General features: G+C 41.1%; 2 protein-coding genes across 2 annotated transcripts; one reads left to right on the plus strand and one right to left on the minus strand.

Moving 5' to 3' along the window:
• Window positions 1-530: 530 nt before the first annotated feature.
• Window positions 531-2,373, plus strand: LOC146625788 (beta-1,4-galactosyltransferase 1-like). Its single transcript, XM_085362479.1, has 2 exons — window positions 531-944; window positions 1,708-2,373. Exons 1-2 carry the CDS (start codon window positions 531-533, stop codon window positions 2,371-2,373), a joined length of 1,080 nt encoding a protein of 359 aa, XP_085218605.1.
• A 9,195-nt stretch (window positions 2,374-11,568) lies between these two features.
• On the minus strand, window positions 11,569-13,644 carry amer2 (APC membrane recruitment protein 2). The gene has a single exon (XM_085362480.1). The coding sequence runs from the start codon at window positions 13,642-13,644 to the stop codon at window positions 11,569-11,571; it is 2,076 nt and encodes a 691-aa protein (XP_085218606.1).
• Between the last annotated feature and the right edge of the window lie 7,972 nt (window positions 13,645-21,616).

Here is a 21,616-nt window from a genome sequence, read left to right on the forward strand (position 1 = left end):
TATTCAAACCAGGAGAGGGCACACTTTAACAACTTTTCAGAGATTTCTTTTCCCCCAATATCACTATATCCGTATTTTCAAACAGAACTTACTTTTTTAATTAAACCTTTCCCATAATAATCACTAATTCTTGTCACTACATTACTTTGTTGGCCATCTGAAATTGCTTGGAGGTAAGATATACATTAAAGAAAGTGATGTTAGGAAAATGTACTAGTGCTCTCTTACTGAATTACTCAGAAAGCCAGGAAGTAATCTACTTTCACATTACAAACAAATTAGGTATGAAACAGTCAACAGAGTCTTGTACACTGGAGAAATTAGTCAAAAGATGTCATGTTTAATTAATAACCACAGGTGCGAGGCCTATCCTGATAAGGTGACGTGAACAAGGAAGTCATACAGCAAAAATAAAAACCGGTTGGGTTGCTCTTTGTTTGAAATACCTTTGACTTGCAAACATACAGATATGCTGGCAACTGAGCTGTAACAAGGGAAATTAGAGCCGCTGAGTATACTCAAGATAAAAGATGGCAGGAAACTTCAAAAGATTATTTAATTTTCTAGTACTTTTTTCTTTTGTTAGTGTCGCATGTTTTGTGCTGGTTTTATTCTACTCCAGAAGAAGCTTTGTGGTTATTGTTCCTGAAAAACATATTTTGACACTGGGAAACAAAACATTTTCAGGGATGGTAAAGGAGCAAGTCGCGAAGCTGTTGGAGAGGAGGATCAAAGCCTCAAACAAAAGCAGTGAGATGGCACCGACACCATCTGCTGTCAGCTTAACTTTGGGCCCCTGCCCTGAAAACCCCCCAGATCTCATAGGTCCACTCCTCGTTGAGTTTGATTTCGGAAGGACTTGGGAACATGTGAGAAAGGAAGTCAGTCCTTTGCTTCAAAAAGGAGGAAGGTTCAAGCCAAAAGACTGTGTTGCAAAGCAGAAGGTAGGTGAATGACTTGAGAAGAAGAGAGGAAAGAAAGAAACCAGCAACTGATAGCAACTTGCATTTAAGGGGACAAGTTTCCTTAAATTTACTATTTATGTAAGGATTTATTTATTTGTTTGTGTATTTATTTTTACATGTTTTTGGCACTCTTTTTTCATAGTTTATTTTCAATACTTAAACAGGTGTAAATGATCAAATAAAACCTGATTTTACCCAACCAAAAGAGAAATTAGAGGTAATATATAGAGATAAAATGGTATCATATATATCATATAATGATTAACTCACTCACAGATTTCTTTATTTGGCTTCATTCGATTCAGTATCATTTGAAATAAACTCGGAAAAAACGTCATGCTTTTTTAAGCTTTTAAAGATAACACGTGACATACATGCTAATATTAAACATCGTCACATTTAAATAATGAGGTCTGTCATTGTATGAGCACAATTATCATGAGCTAAAAGCACAAGCTTCAGAAAGCTACAAACATTCCAATTCAGACAATTCTTTCTACAGTTGGATCCCAGTGACACTAATATGGTCATTTCAAGCAAACACACCTGTGGTTTGCTCCCAGCCAAAAGAAAGCAGTCTTGAAGGGAAGGCAAACAGAGCTAGAGAGAGGATGAACTGTCACCTGGTATGAGATAATACTGAATCATGCAAAGCTACCCTAGAATCAATCAAATAAAATTATTGGTGAATCACGGGCTAATTTTTCAAATGTTAAAGTAAAAGTTATTGTCATGTCTTTAGGTGGCAATCATCATCCCATTCCGGAATCGGCACGAGCATTTGAAGCACTGGCTTTATTACTTGCATCCTATACTGAAGCGACAGCTTGTGGACTACGGAGTCTATGTCATCAACCAAGATGGAGAGGGAGTCTTCAATCGGGCTAAACTGATGAATGCAGGATATGTCGAAGCGCTCAAGGAATATGATTATGACTGCTTCCTCTTCTCTGACGTAGATCTGGTTCCCCTAAATGACCGTAACCTCTACAGATGTTTTGACAATCCACGACACTTGGCTATAGGCATGGACAAATTTAATTTCGACTTACCCTATAAGACCTTCTTTGGTGGGGTCGCTTCATTGTACAAACATCAGTACTTGAAAATTAATGGGTTCCCAAACACCTACTGGGGTTGGGGTGGTGAGGACGATGATATCTACAAACGAATAGTCTTACGTGGAATGCAGGTTTCTCGACCTGACTTACTGACGGGCAGGTACAGGATGATCAAACATCAAAGAGACGCGCACAATGACCCAAATCCAAAGAATCCTGATAAACTGTTTCAAACACATTGGACCATGAATGCGGATGGCATCAATTCCCTCAAATACACAGTAAAGAACATTGAGAAGGATATCTTGTACACTTTTATCACTGTAGATATCGGCTCTCCTGAATGATCTGCCTGAATGCAATTTAACTCTCTTGCGTGGCCAGTGATTCATTGGTGTTTTGATCTCAGAACTGAACGAGTGACTTATGCTCTTAAAATCTCTGTGAATCCAATTTGCCCTAAAATAAATAAATAAATAATTAATTTAGGTATCCACTCCAACAAAAGGAAAATGTTGAAATTCTGAATATTCAAGCAACTCATTTTTTTCATTTTTTTTTTTGCTGCACTGGGACAAACAGGGAAATTCCAGTGCTTGTTTCTACTTTATTTTTTTTGAACTCTGCAAAGTATAAGCAATTATAAGTGATGATTTCATCTGTTTTGCAAACAGCAAATAACAAGAAGTATAATGTCTTCTGGCTGGGTTTGATCAGCTGTTAAGTAACCTACCAGTTTAGATTAGATTAGATGAAACTTTATTAATCCCTCGGGTGGGATCCTCTGGGAAATTTAGTTACCAGTAGCACAGCACCAACAGAAGTTGCATGTTACAGATACAATAAGGGGAATGAGAGTAAGGATATAAGCATAAATATACCATATATATACATATACATATATTTTAAAAAGTGTGTTATAACTGTGCGCTATATCTAAGAGAAAGTAAAGTAACTAAAGGAAGGTGAAAAAAAGGTTTAAATTTAATGCTTAAGAACCTACCAACGAGCATGATAAATGGGACACTATTGTATATTAGATATTCTTAGAGAAGATAAGAACATTAAAACTGCTGTCTCAGATGAATGAATGAATGGCTTCATTTTTAAGCCTCAGGAGTTGCCATTTGGCACCAACAGAGGCAGCCACGGCCACTGTGTCTGCTCAATGTTTGTGCTAATAGTGTCTATTTAGAGCATTTGGATTTCAATTACTTCACAAGTGAGACTGTATACTATGGAGTTTATTTTCATCATAAAATGAAATGACAGATGGTAAAGTCAGAATTTCAATTCATAAACAACATAAAAGCATGGATCCATTTGACCTTGTGTCAACTTTTCAGGCAGCTAGTGGTGGTGCAATGGTGTGGGATATTTTCTTAGCACACTTAGAGACAAGAAAAACTTCGGCAATATTTTTTACATATTTTTTCTCTAATATTTTTATCGGGGAAAACAATTATCATTTAATCACAATAGCCTACCTGAGTGTTATAGCTGAGCACGTTCCTCCCATTTCCCAGAAAGATAGCACACCATGTCATACAGTTCAGATTCTGTCTAACCAGTTTTTTGAGCATGATAATGCATTTTCTGTACTCACATTCCTCGACAAGCACTAATTCAACAGAGCACCTTTGGCATGTGGTTGAACAGAAGATCTCCATCATTACTGTACAGCTGACAAATTTACTGCAACAATGTGTTGGCAAAGGTCATTATGGATCAAAACCTCTGAATGTTGCCAGCTCTTTATTGAATTTATCCAACCAGTATTAAGGAACTTCTGAACACAAAAGGGAAACCAACCTGGTTCTACAGCGAACAAATGGGCTGCTGCCAGTGCTTGCAGTGCAGCGGACCTTCAATTGACCCATCAGCCCAAAAGTGCACCAGCCTGGTATGTCAGATTACCAGTCCACTCCTGTTCACATGGACTTGAACTTCACATGTTCACATAAACTTGAGTGACATCCCATTCGTCTTACAGCTATAACAGCTTCAATTCTTCTGGGAAGGTTTTCCACAGGTTTAGACATGTGCTTATGGGAATTTTTGACCATTCTTCCAGAAGCACATTTGTGAGGTCAGACACTGATGTTGGATGAGAAGGTCAGGCTAAGGGTCACTGATTCATCCCAAAGGTGTTCTACGTGGCTGAAGTCAGGACTTTGTGCAGGCCAGTCAAGTTCTTCCACAAAAAACTCATCCATGTCTTTATGCACCTTGCTTTGTGCACTGGTGCAGTGATGCTGGAACAGGAAGGGGCCATCCCCAAACTGTTATTACAAATTTGGGAGCATGAAATTGTCCAAAATGTCTTGGTATACTGAAGCATCAAGTGTTCCTTTCACTGGAATAAAGGAACCGAAACCCACACTATTACCATCCCTCCACCAAACTTGACTCTTGGCCGACAAGTACCAGTGTCCTGGCAACTGCAACACCCAGACTCGTCCTTAAGATTGCCAGGTGGAGCAGCGTGATTCGTCACTCCAGAGAACACGTCTTCACTGCTCTAGAGTCCAGTGACGACATGCTTTACATCATTGCTAAGGCTCAGATGCGGCTGCTTTCTATGCACTGTTGTTGAGCTAATCTGAAGGCCACATGAAGTTTGGTCAGTAGTGACTGACTCTGCAGAAAGTTGGCGACCTCTGCACACTTTGTGCCTCAGCATCTGCTAACCCCACTATTTTACATGCCCTACTACTTCTGAGTTGCTGTCGTTCCCAATCACTTCAGTTTTGTTATTGTAGAATAAGGAGGGGATGTTTTTCTCATTATCATTTAATATTTTAATATGCCATTATTAGTTCATTAGAAGTATATAACCAGCTTTGCATTAAGCATAAATTGAAGTTTTTGATCTTACATTATTCTTTGCATTACAGTGATGGTGATAACTTTAGTTTGATCTTTTCTTACAGGTACCAGAATAATAACATGATTTTCCATTGCAGATGTAACCATGATCATTCCATACACATTGCAGTTTGTTGCTCATTCTAGAGTTGTGCTCAAGGTAATTAAAGGTTAAAAGCTACAGCCAGCGCGAGTCTGGCTGATCTATGGAGGGCAAAGGCTTTGAGCTTGGAAGGCCGCACGCGCTTACACAGCACTTATAAGATGTTATTCTTGGTGATTTTGTGCTTAGTCATGTTTTAATATGTTTTAAGTAGAAGTAGCTGATCCAGCAATATTCATTTAATATTATATACTTGATTTAGAGCAATACACACTGATGGTCTTAATAAATGAAAGAGTCCTTGTAGCTGCCATGTTGTGTCTTAGCAGGGTACAGACGGTTCCAGGAGAAGGGGGGCAGTTAGCATCTGCCCTCGGGAAGGAGACAATGTTATTCTTTGTGTTAAATAAAATTGTCAACATTGATTGTATTACACCTGTCACTACGCATGAGGGGGCGTTCTAATACCCTGATTTCATAAAACTATGGTGATGTGTTTTTTGAGATGAGATCTGAGACTGTCTGCATACAGTGTCCATCTCCCACGTGTGTGATCATTAAATCATCGTTTGACTCAACCCGACCGGACCAGTGTTGTTATTGTGGGTTTTTCCTCTGGTGTCCATCCCCAATATTCTGAACCTTAACATTATATTATCACTAACTGTTGACTGTCGAATATTTATTAGTGAGGAAATTTCACGACTAGACTTGTTGTACAGTCTAGTCGTGAAGCCTATCACAGAACTACACTGGAATTCACTGAACTTTTGAGAGCGACCCATCCTCTTAGAGATGTTTGTAGAAGCAGTCTATGTGTCTAGGTGATTTTATACACCTGCTCTTCACAAAATACCAATAATGCTTAAGTACAGCTATACATGTCTAGGTGTCTGTGAAGGTTCTCAGTCATCCAGGTCATCGTAGTCAAAGGAGCTTGCAAAGAAAAGCGTCTGGACTTAACTTAAAGAAGTCCAGACGCTTTTCTTTGCAAGCTCCTTTAACTATACATGTCTAGATACATCTATGGATTCACTACGTTAGACTGATTATTTTAATGTGGTCATCATATTGTATATTATATTATATATTATATTAATGCTTTTAGGGAAATTTATTTTGAGAATTGAGTTAGTATGAGATGGTAATCTCAGGAAAGTTTTAGCACAAACTCAGTTTAGTATAATTTTTAATTCAATATTGAGTAAAAATTTCAAATCTTTGTACTTTGTATTGCTGTGTCTGACCTTACATTTTAATATTCTCAATATTTATCTTGTGATTGATAATTAAATTTTGAATCATTTTGCTTCATGCCTGACACGGTCATATTCAGTTTGCAAGTTAATCACATTTTCCGTTTTATCATTTCAAAGCAGAATTTATCACTCTAGACGAGCACATGCTGTTTTTAGAAAGAACTTACTGGTGTCATAACCATGTGATGCTTAACATTGTTTGGTATCCAGGACTGTCTGGCGTCCTGAGGAATAAACTAGACTTACACATTCTGAAGGTTACAGCTGTACTAGCGTCATACTGTACTGGATCTTCTCGTCTTTACGGTGTACCAAACAGATGTGCCCATTTCAAGGGTCAAAATCTTTGCGCTTCATGAATTCTTAATAAAAGGAAGACTGCACAATTTTTCCCTGAGATGAACTGTAGTGTCACTCAAAAGGCAGACTGAAAAGTGAAGAGGGACAGAGGACAAAATGACACTAACACCTGTGAAGAGGCGAAAAATAGTAGTGAGAGGAGGCTTCACATGGGATGCAAAGTTGAAATCCAGTGATGCAAAGATGTGTTGTGTGCTGAAGGTCACACACATTCAAATGTATTGCATTTCCATTTTTCTAAAGGCTTCACTTGGTGTTTTATTGTCTTTGTATGCATTTTTTACTGCAGCACTTCAACTCCAATCACATCTTTCACACACTGTGTCAGCACCCACCCCCCAAACAGACTCCCATCCTCCTTCCTGCCCAGCCCCCTCTTTTTATTGGTTGACCTAGTGGAGTTACTATGGGAACAACTGTGGAGAGGCTGCCATGCAGAATGTGGGGTACAGCTTTTGAATGGTGCTCTGTCGTACACACATGCACTCACACACATTTATCAAGGCCAGGAAAGCCTACCTACCATCAAGATGTTGTGTTTTTGTAAATACTAGTGGCCTTCATTTTTCTCTGTCTGTGCTAGAATTTCTTTTCTTTACCACCAGATAGGTAGTGTAGTCTTTCTTTTTCATTTTTTTTGTTATATTCAACTGGTAGTACTTTTACTTACAGTACTATGACAGCAGTAAATGCTTATTTGTTATTTACTACAGCCCGTGCTAGAATATTTTGCCTACAATCAAACTGTAGGTCTAAATCTATTAGAGCAAAACTACTGGTCATCCACTACCAGACCTTAAAGCAGATGGGCTACGAAAGACCAAAGCCACACCGGGTGCCACTCATATATGGAAAGAATTTTAGAGCTCATCAAAACTGGACAGTAGAAAATTAGGGGAAAAATTGCTGAATCATGATTTCTGCTGCAACATTTGGATGGTAGGGTCAGAATCTAGTGTAAACAAACTGAAAGCAGGGATCCATCCTACCTTGTATCAACAGTTCAGGGTGCTGGTGGTGTTGTCTGAGATATTTTTATTGCATATTGGCTCCTAAGAACCAGCTGATTGTCGTTTGAATGGCACAGCTTGTTGCTGACCATGTCTACTTTTTGTGATCACAGTGTACCCGTCATGTGATGGCTTCTTCCAGTTGGATAAGACACCATATCACGAAGCTCAAATCATCTCAAACTGGCTTCTTGAACAAGACAATGAGTTCATTGTACTCAAATGTCCGCCACAGTTACCAGAGCTCAATCCAATAGAGCACCTTTGGGATGTGGTGGAACAGGAGACTGGCATGGACTACTAGCAAGCTGTACCTAATGAAGTGGCCAGTGACAAGTGGATACTTGTGGCTGGTGATCATCAGAAGTTATACCAGCTAAATAAAAGCTTCATTTAAGAGCACTGAAGCTCTTCAAACCCATTCACATACTCACAATAAATCTTATTCTGCCACTTATTCTTTGCTTTTCACCATGAGTCCTTCCCTTGTTCTCTTCCTCACTGGTTTGAATAAGAACCCCATTGTTCATCAGAAACTCAGTGCTCTCTGTTGCACTCTTTAACCAGATTTATGGCCGAAAACAAATAAGCACAAACATGGCTCACACTGAGAACAACTGTCCACATCGAGCAGCCAAACAGCAGATTACTGATGAGATCAGCTGACACAGATATATACAAACACACACACACACACACATGCAACATTACGCACTATTCTTACTGTCAGCATCCCTGGCTTTGATGTGGTGGGCTGGTACAAGTGAGTGTTATGGTCTTACGTAAGGTTTTTACATAAACCTCGGAGTGTAGAGAGCTGGATAAAGAGGGAGGGGGAATTGCTGCACCATTACAAAGGGGATTCGCACTGCACCAAATCCTCCTCCTACTTCACATGGATAAACCACAACATATAAGCTTTTTCTAGCAACATGAGCCATTCTTGAAAAAATGCGACTATACTTTTCATCTATTCAGGACACACACGGGTCTCATATCCACATGCATCAGTTGTCTCTCTTTGTCATCACCGTGCCTGTCTGTCTCCTTTCTTTCCCCAACAGAGACCAACAGTAGCTAGGGACGCATCTGTCGGGCTTTCATGTCAGCAATCAATAGGATTTATTGATAACCTGTAATCCCCGACCCAGAATGACCTCTCCCTAAGTGCCGGACCACAACAATATCCAAAAACTAAAGCTACATTCTACTCAATGCATCACCTTTTCTCACTCAGGCTGATCCTTAGGGATTTAAGACAGCAGGACATGAGGGGTGGGATGAGAGAAGTGGAATTCAACCTCCATTTTATTTTTTCTCCAAACACAAAAAGGACATAACTCCTATGATGGTGTAAACGTGCTTACAAAGAGTCAGGGGCTCATCTATCAGCGCAAATACAGTTTTCTTTATTTAAAAAGGTAATGAGGTTTTCACAATATAAACAGATAGAAACATAAAGGAGGGGGGGAAATCTGCTTTTCATCAGAGCAAATGATCACATAAAGGCCCAGAAAAAAAAGAGAAGTGTGTGCCTGCAAAAAATACATTGAGCTGAGTCTGGTGTTGGTGAGCCCATGATGGAAACATGGTGACCTCAGGAGTAAGAGTGTGTCCCAGTGGAACAGTTGTATCATGCCATGTCATACCTGGATGAAGCTAAGAAACAGTGACATGTTGGATAGAGTGATGTCCTGTATTTAAACAAAACCTGGTGGACATTGATTGCATAATGACCTGTCATCTTTCAGTTCTACAGAATCTGACTGTTAAAGGAATCCAAGTAAAATCTTGCCAACCAATAACATCAACCAAAAAAATACTTTACTTAAAAAACAAATCTTTTTCTCAATCAGCAATGAATAAAGGAAGCTAAAGGTCTAAAGCTAAAGAAAGGGAAAATGTGAACCGACATGATCACTTGCTGCTTCCCAGGTGACCTCTAGGGCGCCCTTTTATTTGGCTAGGAGAGTTCCTACTGCAGTCTCAGAATCAGGTTACTCCATGGTTGCCTACACTACACCATAGGGAGGCTGAAAAGATATCTGAACCCAGAGCAGTGTCATGGATCAATCATTAGACTCTAAATGAGATGAGATGGCTTAAAGAACGAGAATGACACTCAAGTGTCACTGATAGCTTCTGTGGGAATGATTACATTAAACTTGGCATATCCTATGAAAATTCTATGGAAATCCCTATAAGGGACCAACCTGCTCCCTTTTAACTGATTGCACTGAATCACTAACAAAGGCCTTCTAGGACTGCAACACACCTTCTTATTTCTAAAACAAGCGGCGTTTTGCAATGTAAGCCACAGGGGACTTAGAAAAGAGTCAAATCCAGTTTGTCTTGCCCCCACAAAAGAGGGACAAAGAGGATAGTAGAACACAGAAAACTATGTCCTCACAAATATCCATTACAATGTCAAGCTACATTCACATTCACTCGCAGCTGTGGTGGCTCGTGAAATTAGGCTATACATTGTTTTTTGTTTTGTTTTGTTTTGTTTTATTCATAGCCAGGAGAAGAAGGGGCGAGGTCGATCATTTAGCATTAGTTCCCAAATTTTGCTATGTATAATATCCTAGTTCTCTAAACTGGCACTTGTCATCCATCCACATTAGCCTATACAGTATGCTAACAGAGAGTAACAGAAAGAAGACAAGGCAGAGTGTTAGAAAGCTGGTGCTGTCACAGTTAAGGATCCGTGCAGTATGATTGCGGAAAGGGAAAGTCTATAAAAACAGTACGAAATCCAGTGAAGAACAAAGTACTAGCTAGAAAAAATGTGTTTGTGCATGTGTTCGTAGAGAAGAAAGTTATCCAGTGTAGCTACAAATACAGTGCCAAAGGTTGAGCAGTGCACATGTGTCAGATCCTTCAGCATTAGATGACGTTCCCTGACCTTTGTGCCTTGATATGTGGCACTACATGCAGAGAGCGAGAAGAAATGTGTATGTGTGTGTGTGTATGATTCTGCATGTGCGTGTGTTCGCAGACAACGAAGCCTTAGTGCAAGGGATCCCTCCAGGTTGATGTATTGCGATAGTTTTGCAGGTTTCCATTGGTATTTAAACATTTGTAAATCCCAGAGATTAAAATTCTGTGAATGTACTTCCAGTGAAGCAGCCGGGTGTGAGTGAGATCCAAGTACAAAGGCTGAAGCCAAAGTTAGTCCAAATGGATTTTAAAAAAAGAAATCCGCTAATCGATCTTAAAAAGTATGAGATGCAGTGTGACCTTCTGCAGGATAGCTTTGTAGCTGCAAAGTAGATAATAAAAGCAGTTCAGAGTTCATGTATAGTTTTAAAACCAGTGTGCGATCAGCAAAAGACCATGTTAAAAAAAAACCATTTACAGCAACCAAAGGAAAAATGGAGGAAAACTGTTGGGACTTTTCCAAACTATGACAAAATCAAAAAACTTTGGCTCTAAAATCAGAGAATTAGGAGGTACGTATTACAGATTAGATAATAATAATAATAACAATAATAATAATAATAATAATAATAATAATAATGTTGATTAGATTAGGTCCTTACTATCAGATTGAGTTAAACAAATTGTGGAAATCTAAAAGAAAAACATAAAAGAAAAAAAGGTGCTCTGCTTTTGTTTTCTGTCAAAGTGGTGGTTGTATAGTTAACAGATTGTCAACAGTCAACCCCCAAAGGTTTAAGGAGGGTTGCAAAATGTTAACCTAGCTTTTTCAAGTTTCCTAGTGACTTTCTCAGGTGAACAAAGCACTTACTCTAATGTAGCTGTTCGTGAGCCAACACGCCTAAGGAATGAGAGATTTAAAGATTTGAGAGGAATTCCTAGGCCATTGACTGTACAGCTCAACATTTTTCTTTGTCTGGGGAAACATTTGGCTCTACGTAAGCTGCAGTGTAGCAATGTGCACTCCAGTCCAGCGGAAAATCACCCATGTGACAGAAGCTACTTCTTGTGGGCAGTCCCTCTGGCTGTGCCGCCAGATTTGTTTCCAGAACGACGAACTGGCACCTTGGATACTGGGATTCTGGTGCGAGCCGGAGGAGGCGGTTGCGTCTTTGGTGGAGTTGATTCAGCCTCTAGGACGGACGACAGGGCTGACTGGCTTGCAGAGTGAGGGGGTGTGGTTGGTTTGGTGCTTACCGGGATCTTGGATTCTCGAGGAAGGCTGGCGCTGCCTTTCATTGATCGGAAGGAGCAAGAGGAGGAGGAGGAAGGCAGAGTTGCTTGGGAGATGGGGCTCGTTTTGTGTTCAGTGGACGGAGAGGGCGAGCTGTTTGGATCTTCATCTCCCTCCTGATCCTCTGCTTCTTCTTCAGGATCATTGTAGAGGTCATACAGGTGGTCTCCAGAGCAACTGTCACGTGATAGGGCCATATTCTGGTTATGCTGCAGCCCACTTTCGTCAGGTGTTGCTGTAGGTGTTGCTGACGGTGTGTCCCAGTAGCCCTCGTCACTAAGCGGCTCTTTTTCACCTGGCGATGTAGGGTGACGACCATGTGCGTGAGGGAGAGGGGGTTTAGCTGCCCGGCTTCCCGCTCCACCAACTACTGGAATCTTACTGAGTCCCAGCGCCTTCACCTGTGGTACCTTTCTATCTGAACTCCTGGAAGCTGAGGGAAGGTAGCTGCTAGCAGGGTTGGTGCGAGGGGGATAAGTAGAAGTAGGGGTAGAGGAGGAAGGTTGATGCGATCGGGGCAATGCAGGGGAGTTGTCTCCTGTGGAAGGCAACATGTGCCAGAGTCCCTGCATGTCTGCATCGTCCACTCCTTCTGGACTTGCCATTTCTTCCCCTCCACCCATGTAGGCCACCACACCACTCCCGGGTGGGTGCTGTTGTGGTTGAGGTCGTGCCCTGGTCCGGGCAGGGAGGGAGGCAGGTGCAGAGTTTGGGGAGACAGAGAACATGGGCTGGGGCATCTGAGAAGATAAAGGGGGTTTAGATGGGGAGATGCTACTGGTGATACCAACAACTCTCCCAATACCCACTCCCACGCTACCTCCTCCTCCCCCACTGCTACTGCTGCTGGTACCACTGCCCCCATTACCCACTGGGCCCTCTTCATCGGCATCAGCAATAATGTCACCACAGCCTGTGAGAGAATCAAAGCTCTTGAGGGACGTGACGTCAGTGAAGAGGAGGGAGCAGAGTCGGTCCACAGAGGGCTCTGATGGTGGGTCACCAGTGCTGCAGCGATCCAAAGGGGGTGTAGCAAGGGAGGGGGTGAGACTGGAAATTGAGGCTTTGGCTTTTTGGATGGGTGGTCGCAGTGGTGAGTCAGTGGGCGTGTAGGGAAAGGGAGAGTCTGGCTCACCAGATGGCCCTGGCATGGCAACACAGTGTGGAGGTGTCATGGTAACGCTCGTGGTGGGAGTCTCTAGTGCTTGGAGGTTAGGTCCTGCTTCTGCATCCTCACAGTCTGCTTGGTGGTTATGGGGAGGTGGTTCAAGGGTTAGAGTAATGTCCTTTACCTTTTCAGCATCAGCAGCATCTCCATCCTTGTCCTTCTTCGCCTCCGCCTCTTCTCCATCGCCCTCATTTGTTTTGTCTTTATGTCTCCATCGCATGCTGCTGAAAAACCCTTTCAGGCCCCTTCCTCTTCTGACAAGTCCTGCTCCTCCGTTTTCACTCGACCTAAAACTCCCGCGTCGGAGAAGAGAGAAGAAACTTAGCGATTTGCTCAGAGACCTCACCGGCCCCACCTCCAGGCCTGCAAGTCCCTCCCCTCTCTGTCCATCAGCGTCGTTATTAGAGCTTGTTAGTCCATCGTGGGTTTTGCTCCTCACAAGTTCCGCCGATGCCCCTGAGCTGTTTCCATTCAAAGAATTTCCATTGTCAGAATTCCCGTTGTTTCCGCTGTTTGTAGCCCCTTTGTTCCTGAAGGAAAAGAAGCTGGCCATTCCAGATCCAGTGCGCCGCTTCCCAAAGAGTTTGAAGGCAGCTTTGTTGATCTTCCCTGTAGGCTGAGGGTCACACTGAGGGGCCACAGGAGGCTCCACACACTCTGAGTGCACCTCCATTATCTAGTACTCTATTGCTCCCACTCTATCGTCTCCCTCGAGCTCTTTAGCTACCTTTTTATCCTCTCTCTTTCTGGCGCACATACATTCACCCTCTCTCTCTCTCTCTCTCTCCCTCCACCCTGCTGTCTGGTGCTCTTTCACTCCCACTCTGACTTGCTTTAACGCCTGCCTGCTGGTTTTCTCTGTCTGCCTCCCTCCCTCTTTCTCTTTCTCTCTCTCTCTAGCTCTCTCTCACACAGCCGCACACACAAACACACATGCTGCTCCTCACTGTATCCATGGCAACTGGGTGGGCTAAGCAGCTTTCGTCAACGTTGGCGGGGCGCCAGCGTCTCTCCTCCACTCCCTCCCCCAACCCCCTTTCCTCTTCTCTGCTTCCACCTTGCCTGTCACCGATGCACTGGTTGGTCTTTCCTTTTAACTATTGAGTATTTCCGAAGCCCAAAATTCACCCCATCCATCAGTGTGTGTGTGCACCGTGTGTGCACCGTGTGTGCGTGTGTCCACGTCTCTGTGTTTGTACAAACCCATTCCAGGGTAGCAATGAAGCAATACGCACCCACTGATCTGCTGATGCATTATAAAGGATTAGACATGAGTTCAATATGTTTATGGGTGTTTCCTTAATGGCAGCTCGGTTGAATAGCCAATTATTAGGACAGATCACAGGCTAATCTTTATACAGACTGTTTGTAGGACATGGACCACAGATGTGGGAAAACTGACAATGATGCTGCCCACTAAAAACAGAACTTTTGCATGTGTGGACATTAATTTCTGGGTATATCTTTCCTGTTAGGTAAGTCAGAGCTTTGGGTAAACAGTAGCTTTACATTGTAAATTGATCAGAATTAGCCTTCTCCCTTCACCCAGGCTTATTAGACTGGCTAAATTGGAGTGTGAGGGTGAAAAAGTTCAAAGTAAACGAAACTAAGCATATCACAAGTGCGATTTAGTGGACTCAAAAACAAGACCTGCTGATCAACAGTATGAGCGGGCTTAGACCAGGATATGGATTTAGAAATGTCAGTGCAGTCAGGCTTTTGTTATTTCAAGGGACACGGAGGTCTTAACCTCCCAGTCACAACCAATTTCTCATCCACAACTTAAATGACTTACAAGTGACTCTGCAAAAAGATTTAGGCCCCTCACAACTTACAAGTAGACAAACATACAAACACAAATAGCACAGCCTTCAATAGAGTTTGAGACACACACATATAAGCCATATGGCCTTGAGGCCTCTTCCATATGGACACACAGGGCCAGGTGTCTGAGCCCTGTGATGCCACATATAACTGTCATCACGTCATCCTCAGTTTCCTTGTGTTTGTGGTTTTGTGTCACCAATTATGCAGCCCACAGTACACTCTTTCTTTTCACATTAGTTATAGTTTTAGAGCATACCTTGGCAACCAGCAGAGTTTCTGCAGGCATGTAGAACAATTAACTGTTCACCAACTAGAAGGAAACCTTGTGGCAGCGGATCAACTTGCTGACTTTTGTTCATTGTTGTCGTGTCTTTACAAAGTGCACAAGTGTTCCAGTTTTATTATCAAAATGCATTTGTGCTAATAAGTAAAATTGTGAATGAATTAGGGTATTATACATTAAAATTAAAAAAAATTATAATAATAAAGAGTGAAATCATTTTTATTCCACATCTCAGTTTGTTTGTTTGATTTTGGAGAATGGCAACCAGTTTGTATATCTGAACAAATTACATAATCACCATTTACCGTAGATCCACCCAGTTCTCCTTTTTTCTGAGTGCAATCCACTGGGGGTGCTCCCAACCCCCCATGAATCTCCCTGTTATCCCGACCCACTTACAAACCTTCCTTCCCTTCCCTCCCCTTCTCCTTTTCTCTCCTCCTCCTCCACAGTGACTGTGAGCACAGGCTCTCCTCTTCCATCCCACTGCTATCAAACAATGTCTGCATTCATGAGCCCAATACACACAACCACAAATCTAGAGACATGCTCCCACCCACACAAACACTTTTTGAGGGCTTCCCCAGAGTGAAGCGTCGAAGCATATCATCCCTATGCTCCCCCCCCCACCAATAAGAAAGATAATATGTCCCCAAGAGTCAGTCAGCCAGCCTGTCTACTTGCCAGTCAGTCACCCACTATGCATGCTTTCAGGTACATCAGATGTTCAAGCAGAATGCCCTACAGCAGTGCTAGCAGGTCAGCTGGCTGCTGCGTGGACTTGAAGCTGAGTCTAAGCAGCAGATGGCAGGTGGATTGATGAGTGGAGACTGATGAGGGAGCTCAGTTATCGCATGATGAGACAAAGGATTTTGCTTAGCTCTTAGAGTGGCAGTGTACATTATTACAGTGCTTTAAACATCAGTAAATTATTGAAGCAAATGCACACATTACGACAATGCTACTATATTCCACAATGGAGACCATTAGACCATATCGGGCTTATCGAGCAGTTTGTATAACTGCATTTAAATGGAGGACATAGGAAAGCAATACACACCCTCACACTCACATATATATATATATGAGGCCATTTGTAAAAGCATGGGGCTTGTATGTAAGTGTAAAAGAACTTTTGTCCAGAGGCTTTTGTGGATATTGAACTGGTTTGGTTAGTTTGGTGCTTGGATAATGCAACATGTGCTCTCCTTGCAACCTAATTATTCTTTTCAGTCCACTTGTACTGGCTAAGGCAGATTCACACATGCAATACAAGAAGCCCACACCCTATTATCCCTCCTACTCCGTGCCCCCACCCTCTCTAAAAAGGGTTCCCATTTCAGCCCCCTGAGCGAAGCTCAGCATTAAGTGGGACAGTTGGAGGACATTTTCTCTCTCTCATGTCTCTCACTGTTTTGTCTGTTAATATGGTTCCTCTTTTACGTCAGTGTGCTTCCACTGCACAGTGCTCACAAGTAGCAGCTGAATGTCTTTTTTTTCATTCCTCTGTGAGGAAAGAGCCTCAGGACTCAAATACTTTTTTTTTAAAAGGCCTAATTTGTCTTGCTAAGAAAAGAAAAACAGACTGTGTGTTGTTATGTGAAACTTGCATTGTGTGTACACCCTTTACCAGGCAGAAGTTGTGAAAAAGATGTAAATCATTTCAAGGAAATGCATATCTGTCAACAAAGTAAAAGGGTGCTTTAAATTTTGTAAAGAGTTTCGGTGTCTTCACATCAGGGTATAAATAACCTAATTAATTAGAGCGTGTATCCTTATTATCCATCTTTAACTGTCTGATAGTGTCACAGTCATGTGTCACAGTCATGACATCATCTTCATTCAGTCCACGTCAGTCTTTTTAAATCGGTCACATATTAAGACTTTTAATCTTGGTATGTGACCAATATAAAAAGAATGCAAAAGGTCATTACATTAAAACACATTATGCTATTTTAGGCTCCTGCTTTAACACCTTTATTATTTTAGAAAGTCATCTATGGGATTCCTGCTTCAGTTTCACATATAGGAGAAAAAGAAACCAGAATATCCCCACAGAGTGTCTGAACTTTGCCTCACTTGAATAATAATAATAAGTCACGTATCTTATCAGTAATCTCACAAGAGTTTTATTATCTGCGGATCATAGAGGACACCAACAAAGAAGTAGCTCTGATGTGGTCATGACTGTAGGTTCACATAACAAACCACAATAGTTTTAGCTGTCAGTCAGACGTAGTACATATCAGTAACTACGGGAATCTTTTCAAATGTGAGAACAATACAATCAGCAATCTACCCATTTTCCTTTCAAGTACCACATCTGTGAAAACAGCACAACAGGATCCAAGCAAGAGGTTTAACAAAGACTAGTAACACACACAAGACACAGGTGTGGCTGATCATACATCAGTGGTTAGCTCCTGGCACAGGCACACATACACACCACATAGTCTTTATCATCATTATTAGGGGTTCTATCGGTTAGATTGTGTCAGCACAGGGGGTCTTCCAGCTCTGGATTAAACTAAGCTGTGTGTCTGTGTGTGTGCATACACACATGTTCCTGTTTATGTGTTAATGAAAATTAAACCCCCAAGGATTACTGCTTGTGCTCTTTTGTTACTTTGGTAATCAACAGGGAGCAGTACTAAATGTTATTAAGCTGCCTAAACCCAGAGTGCTCAGACACTTTTACACTCAAAACACTGCAAAACCAAAGTGTTTCTGAAAACTTGTCTTTATCACACAGAAAAAGCAACCCAAAGTATATAAAAGTTATACATGTTCCCTGCAATGCAGTAATTATCAATTTTTCTGAATATGTCAGGGTCAAAATGTTTGTACATTAATTACTTTTTTGAGGCAAGTTATTCGACTGTTTGGAGTAAAAATGTTCCTTTTTTTCATTTAGACTCATTTATTCTGGACTTCTAGTTGCCGTGGCTTGCTGAGATGACAGATCTGGAGGGGATTTTCATTACCGTTATAATTTATGCTCCTACTTTCAGAGGCTGAGGCTAAAGCCTGGTTATACCTCTGGCCACCACATACAACCAGTAGCAACTTTGCACAAACTCATAGAAATGGAGTTGCATCATATAAATGCTAAATGAATTGATTCTTATGCTCCTAGGACCTGGTGTCCACATCACATTTTGGGTTGTCTGGACCAAAATACTAATTTTTGCTCTACAAGGGCCTGATTACCACTTATGAGGACATTATACTGCCTGTTCTATCGAAATTTAAAATGAATGCCCTCTTATGAGGACCTCATTTTTCTCATAAACAAAAATCAGATAAAAGAAAAAAATCTGTTAATTCTTTGTTTTTACATTCATCAGGTCCCAATCAGCCCAATTAGCAAAGAGAAATTAAAAATGCATGCCATGAAGGAGTTTGGGTCTTAGGAGGTTAAATACTACATACCACTATCCAACTTTATCTTAACACTCAAATACCACATTCCCTTATTTCATTCAGTTTGACCCGAAATAAAACTTACCAGAAACGACTGTCTAGAGCAGGGATGTCAAACTCTTTTTACATCGCAGGCTACATACAGCTTATTTTGATCTTTTGTTGGCTGCACCAGTGAAACTGCCCTTCCTGCCAGTGTGCAAATGTAATCCCAGAGATATCTTACGTATAAAAAAATAACCTCTATTTCACCAGAAAGCAATCTATCAGTGCAAAAGAAAACTACAGAAATCTATAACTTAATTACTTCAGTGTAGCCATGTGGGAAATCTTTATCAATCAGAAAAGCTTTAAAAATTGTGAAAATACAATTAAAAGTCCAAAATTTCTGTTCCCTTTCACATTTTCCAAAGTCATCTAGGCCAGATTGAAGTCTTTGCTGGGCCGATTCTGTCCCCCGGGGCCTTATGTTTGACACCCCTGGTCTGGAGTGTACTTCTACACTCTACAAATTATGACAAAAACATGATAAACATGATAAAAATGATTAAAAATGAAATGTAAAAACTTTCTGGGAGACATCAGTATCTGTCCAACCCCCATGTAAATAACACTGTCCGGCTAAGAGCTGTGTGGCACCACCACAGCCCACTGTAAAACATGCCTATTTCAAATGCATTCATCAAAATAATTATACAGAAATGTACAGTGGCTATATTGGAAAACTGAAAAAGGCCATAGAAGCTGTGTCATATGACAGAGAATGGCTGTAACAAATTACACAAGGGCATAAATAGCCAAGTGCTGTAGTCGATTTACAAATGCCGTTGATATATTCTGGGCTGCCACTGCCTTGTTCGAAACACTGCACTTGTGTGTCAGCCTGATACATAAAAATAGATTCATGTCCTAACAGTAATACAATCATCAGAGATTTTAGTCACATGTTATATACAGGGCAATGGTGCAAACCAATTTTCCACACAGACCAAAAAACAAAAAATGCACATACAACATGCATACACGTGCGCTCATGTGTATAGCATATGCTCTGCCGATATGTAGACTATTTGGCCCTGATTGTAAGTACAGCATTTCCTCCTTGTCCAGTAAAGTGTTCTACCAGAATGGCGTGCAATAAGCTACTCATCTGAATGATTCAGAGCCCTGGGAGAGCCCTCGGCAGCTTGTCTCTGGAAGACACTTCTCAATATTTAATTTAAGGTAATATGCACAAGTAGGCTACAGGAAGACCATTCTAACACGAGAGAGAGAGAAAACTTAGAGCTGATTGTGGATTAACATGATTTACTGTTTATCCACATTCAAAAAAGGGACTGAGTCATATAAAAGCTCTGACGCTCTAATGCAGTGGGGTTTTTTTGTTGTTGTTGCACTTTTTACTTGTTTAAACCATAAACAAGGTCCTTCTTTTACACATTCAAGTCATCAGTGGCGATTCATGGAAAACACCTTTAAGGTCTTTTTGAATAATCAGTTAGAAAATGTGAGCAAAAATTATGAACACAAGAAAAGAGAGAATTAAAGTAGAAGATTAAGTCCCCTTTGTTTTTAGCTATCTTCATATAGAGGCACTTTACACATCAGTTATTGTGCCCTTTCTTCTTTCAGTTCATATATTATGGAGCTTTAGAGTAAAGTGGCACAGTGGGTTTACACATCACATCACGTTGCACTGCCAGCCTCTCTCTATTCCAAGTTGTTACAGCTGAATAATGACTTTATTTGCTCATAGACACTGATTTGTCTAAGGGCCAGTGCTCACTTTGTCTAATTGGCTTCTGAAAGTAAACACAGAGCTCAATTTATTGCTACATTTAGTCCCATGGCATCGGAGGGCTGTGGACTGAGTGGCGTTTAAGAAGGAACAAGTTCACTGCAAAAGCTACTAGTCTGAATTCCATAAAGAATTTAGACTAGTAGCTTTTGCTGGATGTAACACAGCAGGATGAAAAGAGCTTGCAGGGCAGACAAATACACACATGAACTCTGTGTAACTTCATTTAAACCAAGTTTTACATCTTGCTCTTGTGCAGCAAACTGATTGGGTTGGGCATTTGCTTGTATGCTAAATCTAATCCAAGATCAAATCCTTTCTGAGCTCCAATAATGATTATTCAGGAACTAATATAGAATATGTTCTTGAAAAAAAAAAATTGTAATGACTCATGGCAAAACAAGCTGAGCCTAAAAAAATTGTGCTGAATTGCCACAACTCCAGTGAATCTAACCCAAAACAAATCAAAGTCGAACAACATCCAGCCCCAAGGACATTTTTTCTGATGAATAAATAAATAATTCCACATCATTTTATTTAGATTCATCACAGAAACTAAACTTGCCAGATGCAGGAAGTTCTTTTTACTTATGAGAACTGCTATGTCATGGTTTTTGTTGAGCTTCAAAACCTCTCAAGCAGAAAGATCACAGTTAGAGGAATCAGTTTTATGGTTATTGTTGAATTTAACAGTATTTAGCTATCCAAACCCACAGAACTTAACCTTGCATGCACGCTGTGTTTTTTATGTGCCGGTGAACTTTAATCGAGGTCAGCTGTCATAAATAATAAGTCACTGACATGGCAGATACAACCAGTAGGATTTGGGTATCAGCATCAGTAAGCATTAGTAAGAAAGATCACCTGATCGAAGAGAAATAGGATTAAAGAGGCTTCATTGTCCTAGAGTTCTTCCTGTATTTATGTAAACATACTCCAATTCAAGTTTGGTATTTGCCCCACACATGATTCATCATCTGTTTCCCAACCAAAGTGCAGAAGCACCAAGAAGAGCAACAAATTATAGCAGTCTAGTTAAGGCGGAAATGCACAGGTGACATATACGTCCGTGTTAAATTTACTCTGTAGGTAGGTCATAATGAAAAATCCCTCTGAAACCTTCTGGTGTTGCCAACGATATAACCTGATGTTATATACAGCAAGGGCCGCGAGCTGCCGTCAGCTTTCGACTTTGTCGAATTCACTCGCTCGCTCTTTGTCAACTGATCCTTTCCCCTTAACTTGGAAATGACATCAACAAACTGTCTATTCTGTCAGCAAACAGTTTCAAACAAATGTTTTTTTCTCTACACT

This window comes from Diplotaxodon limnothrissa, linkage group LG9 (assembly GCF_057381915.1).
Source record: "Diplotaxodon limnothrissa isolate DT_005_m linkage group LG9, D_limnothrissa_male_GT1.1, whole genome shotgun sequence".
Lineage (NCBI taxonomy): Eukaryota > Metazoa > Chordata > Actinopteri > Cichliformes > Cichlidae > Diplotaxodon > Diplotaxodon limnothrissa.

Excerpts from the sequence above, each read along its gene's own strand:
- LOC146625788 (XM_085362479.1), top strand. The coding sequence starts at position 531 with ATGGCAGGAAACTTCAAAAGATTATTTAATTTTCTAGTACTTTTTTCT. Across the intron at positions 945-1,707 it reads ACTGTGTTGCAAAGCAGAAG|GTGGCAATCATCATCCCATT; the intron begins GTAGGTGAATGA and ends TCATGTCTTTAG.
- amer2 (XM_085362480.1), bottom strand. The coding sequence starts at position 13,644 with ATGGAGGTGCACTCAGAGTGTGTGGAGCCTCCTGTGGCCCCTCAGTGT.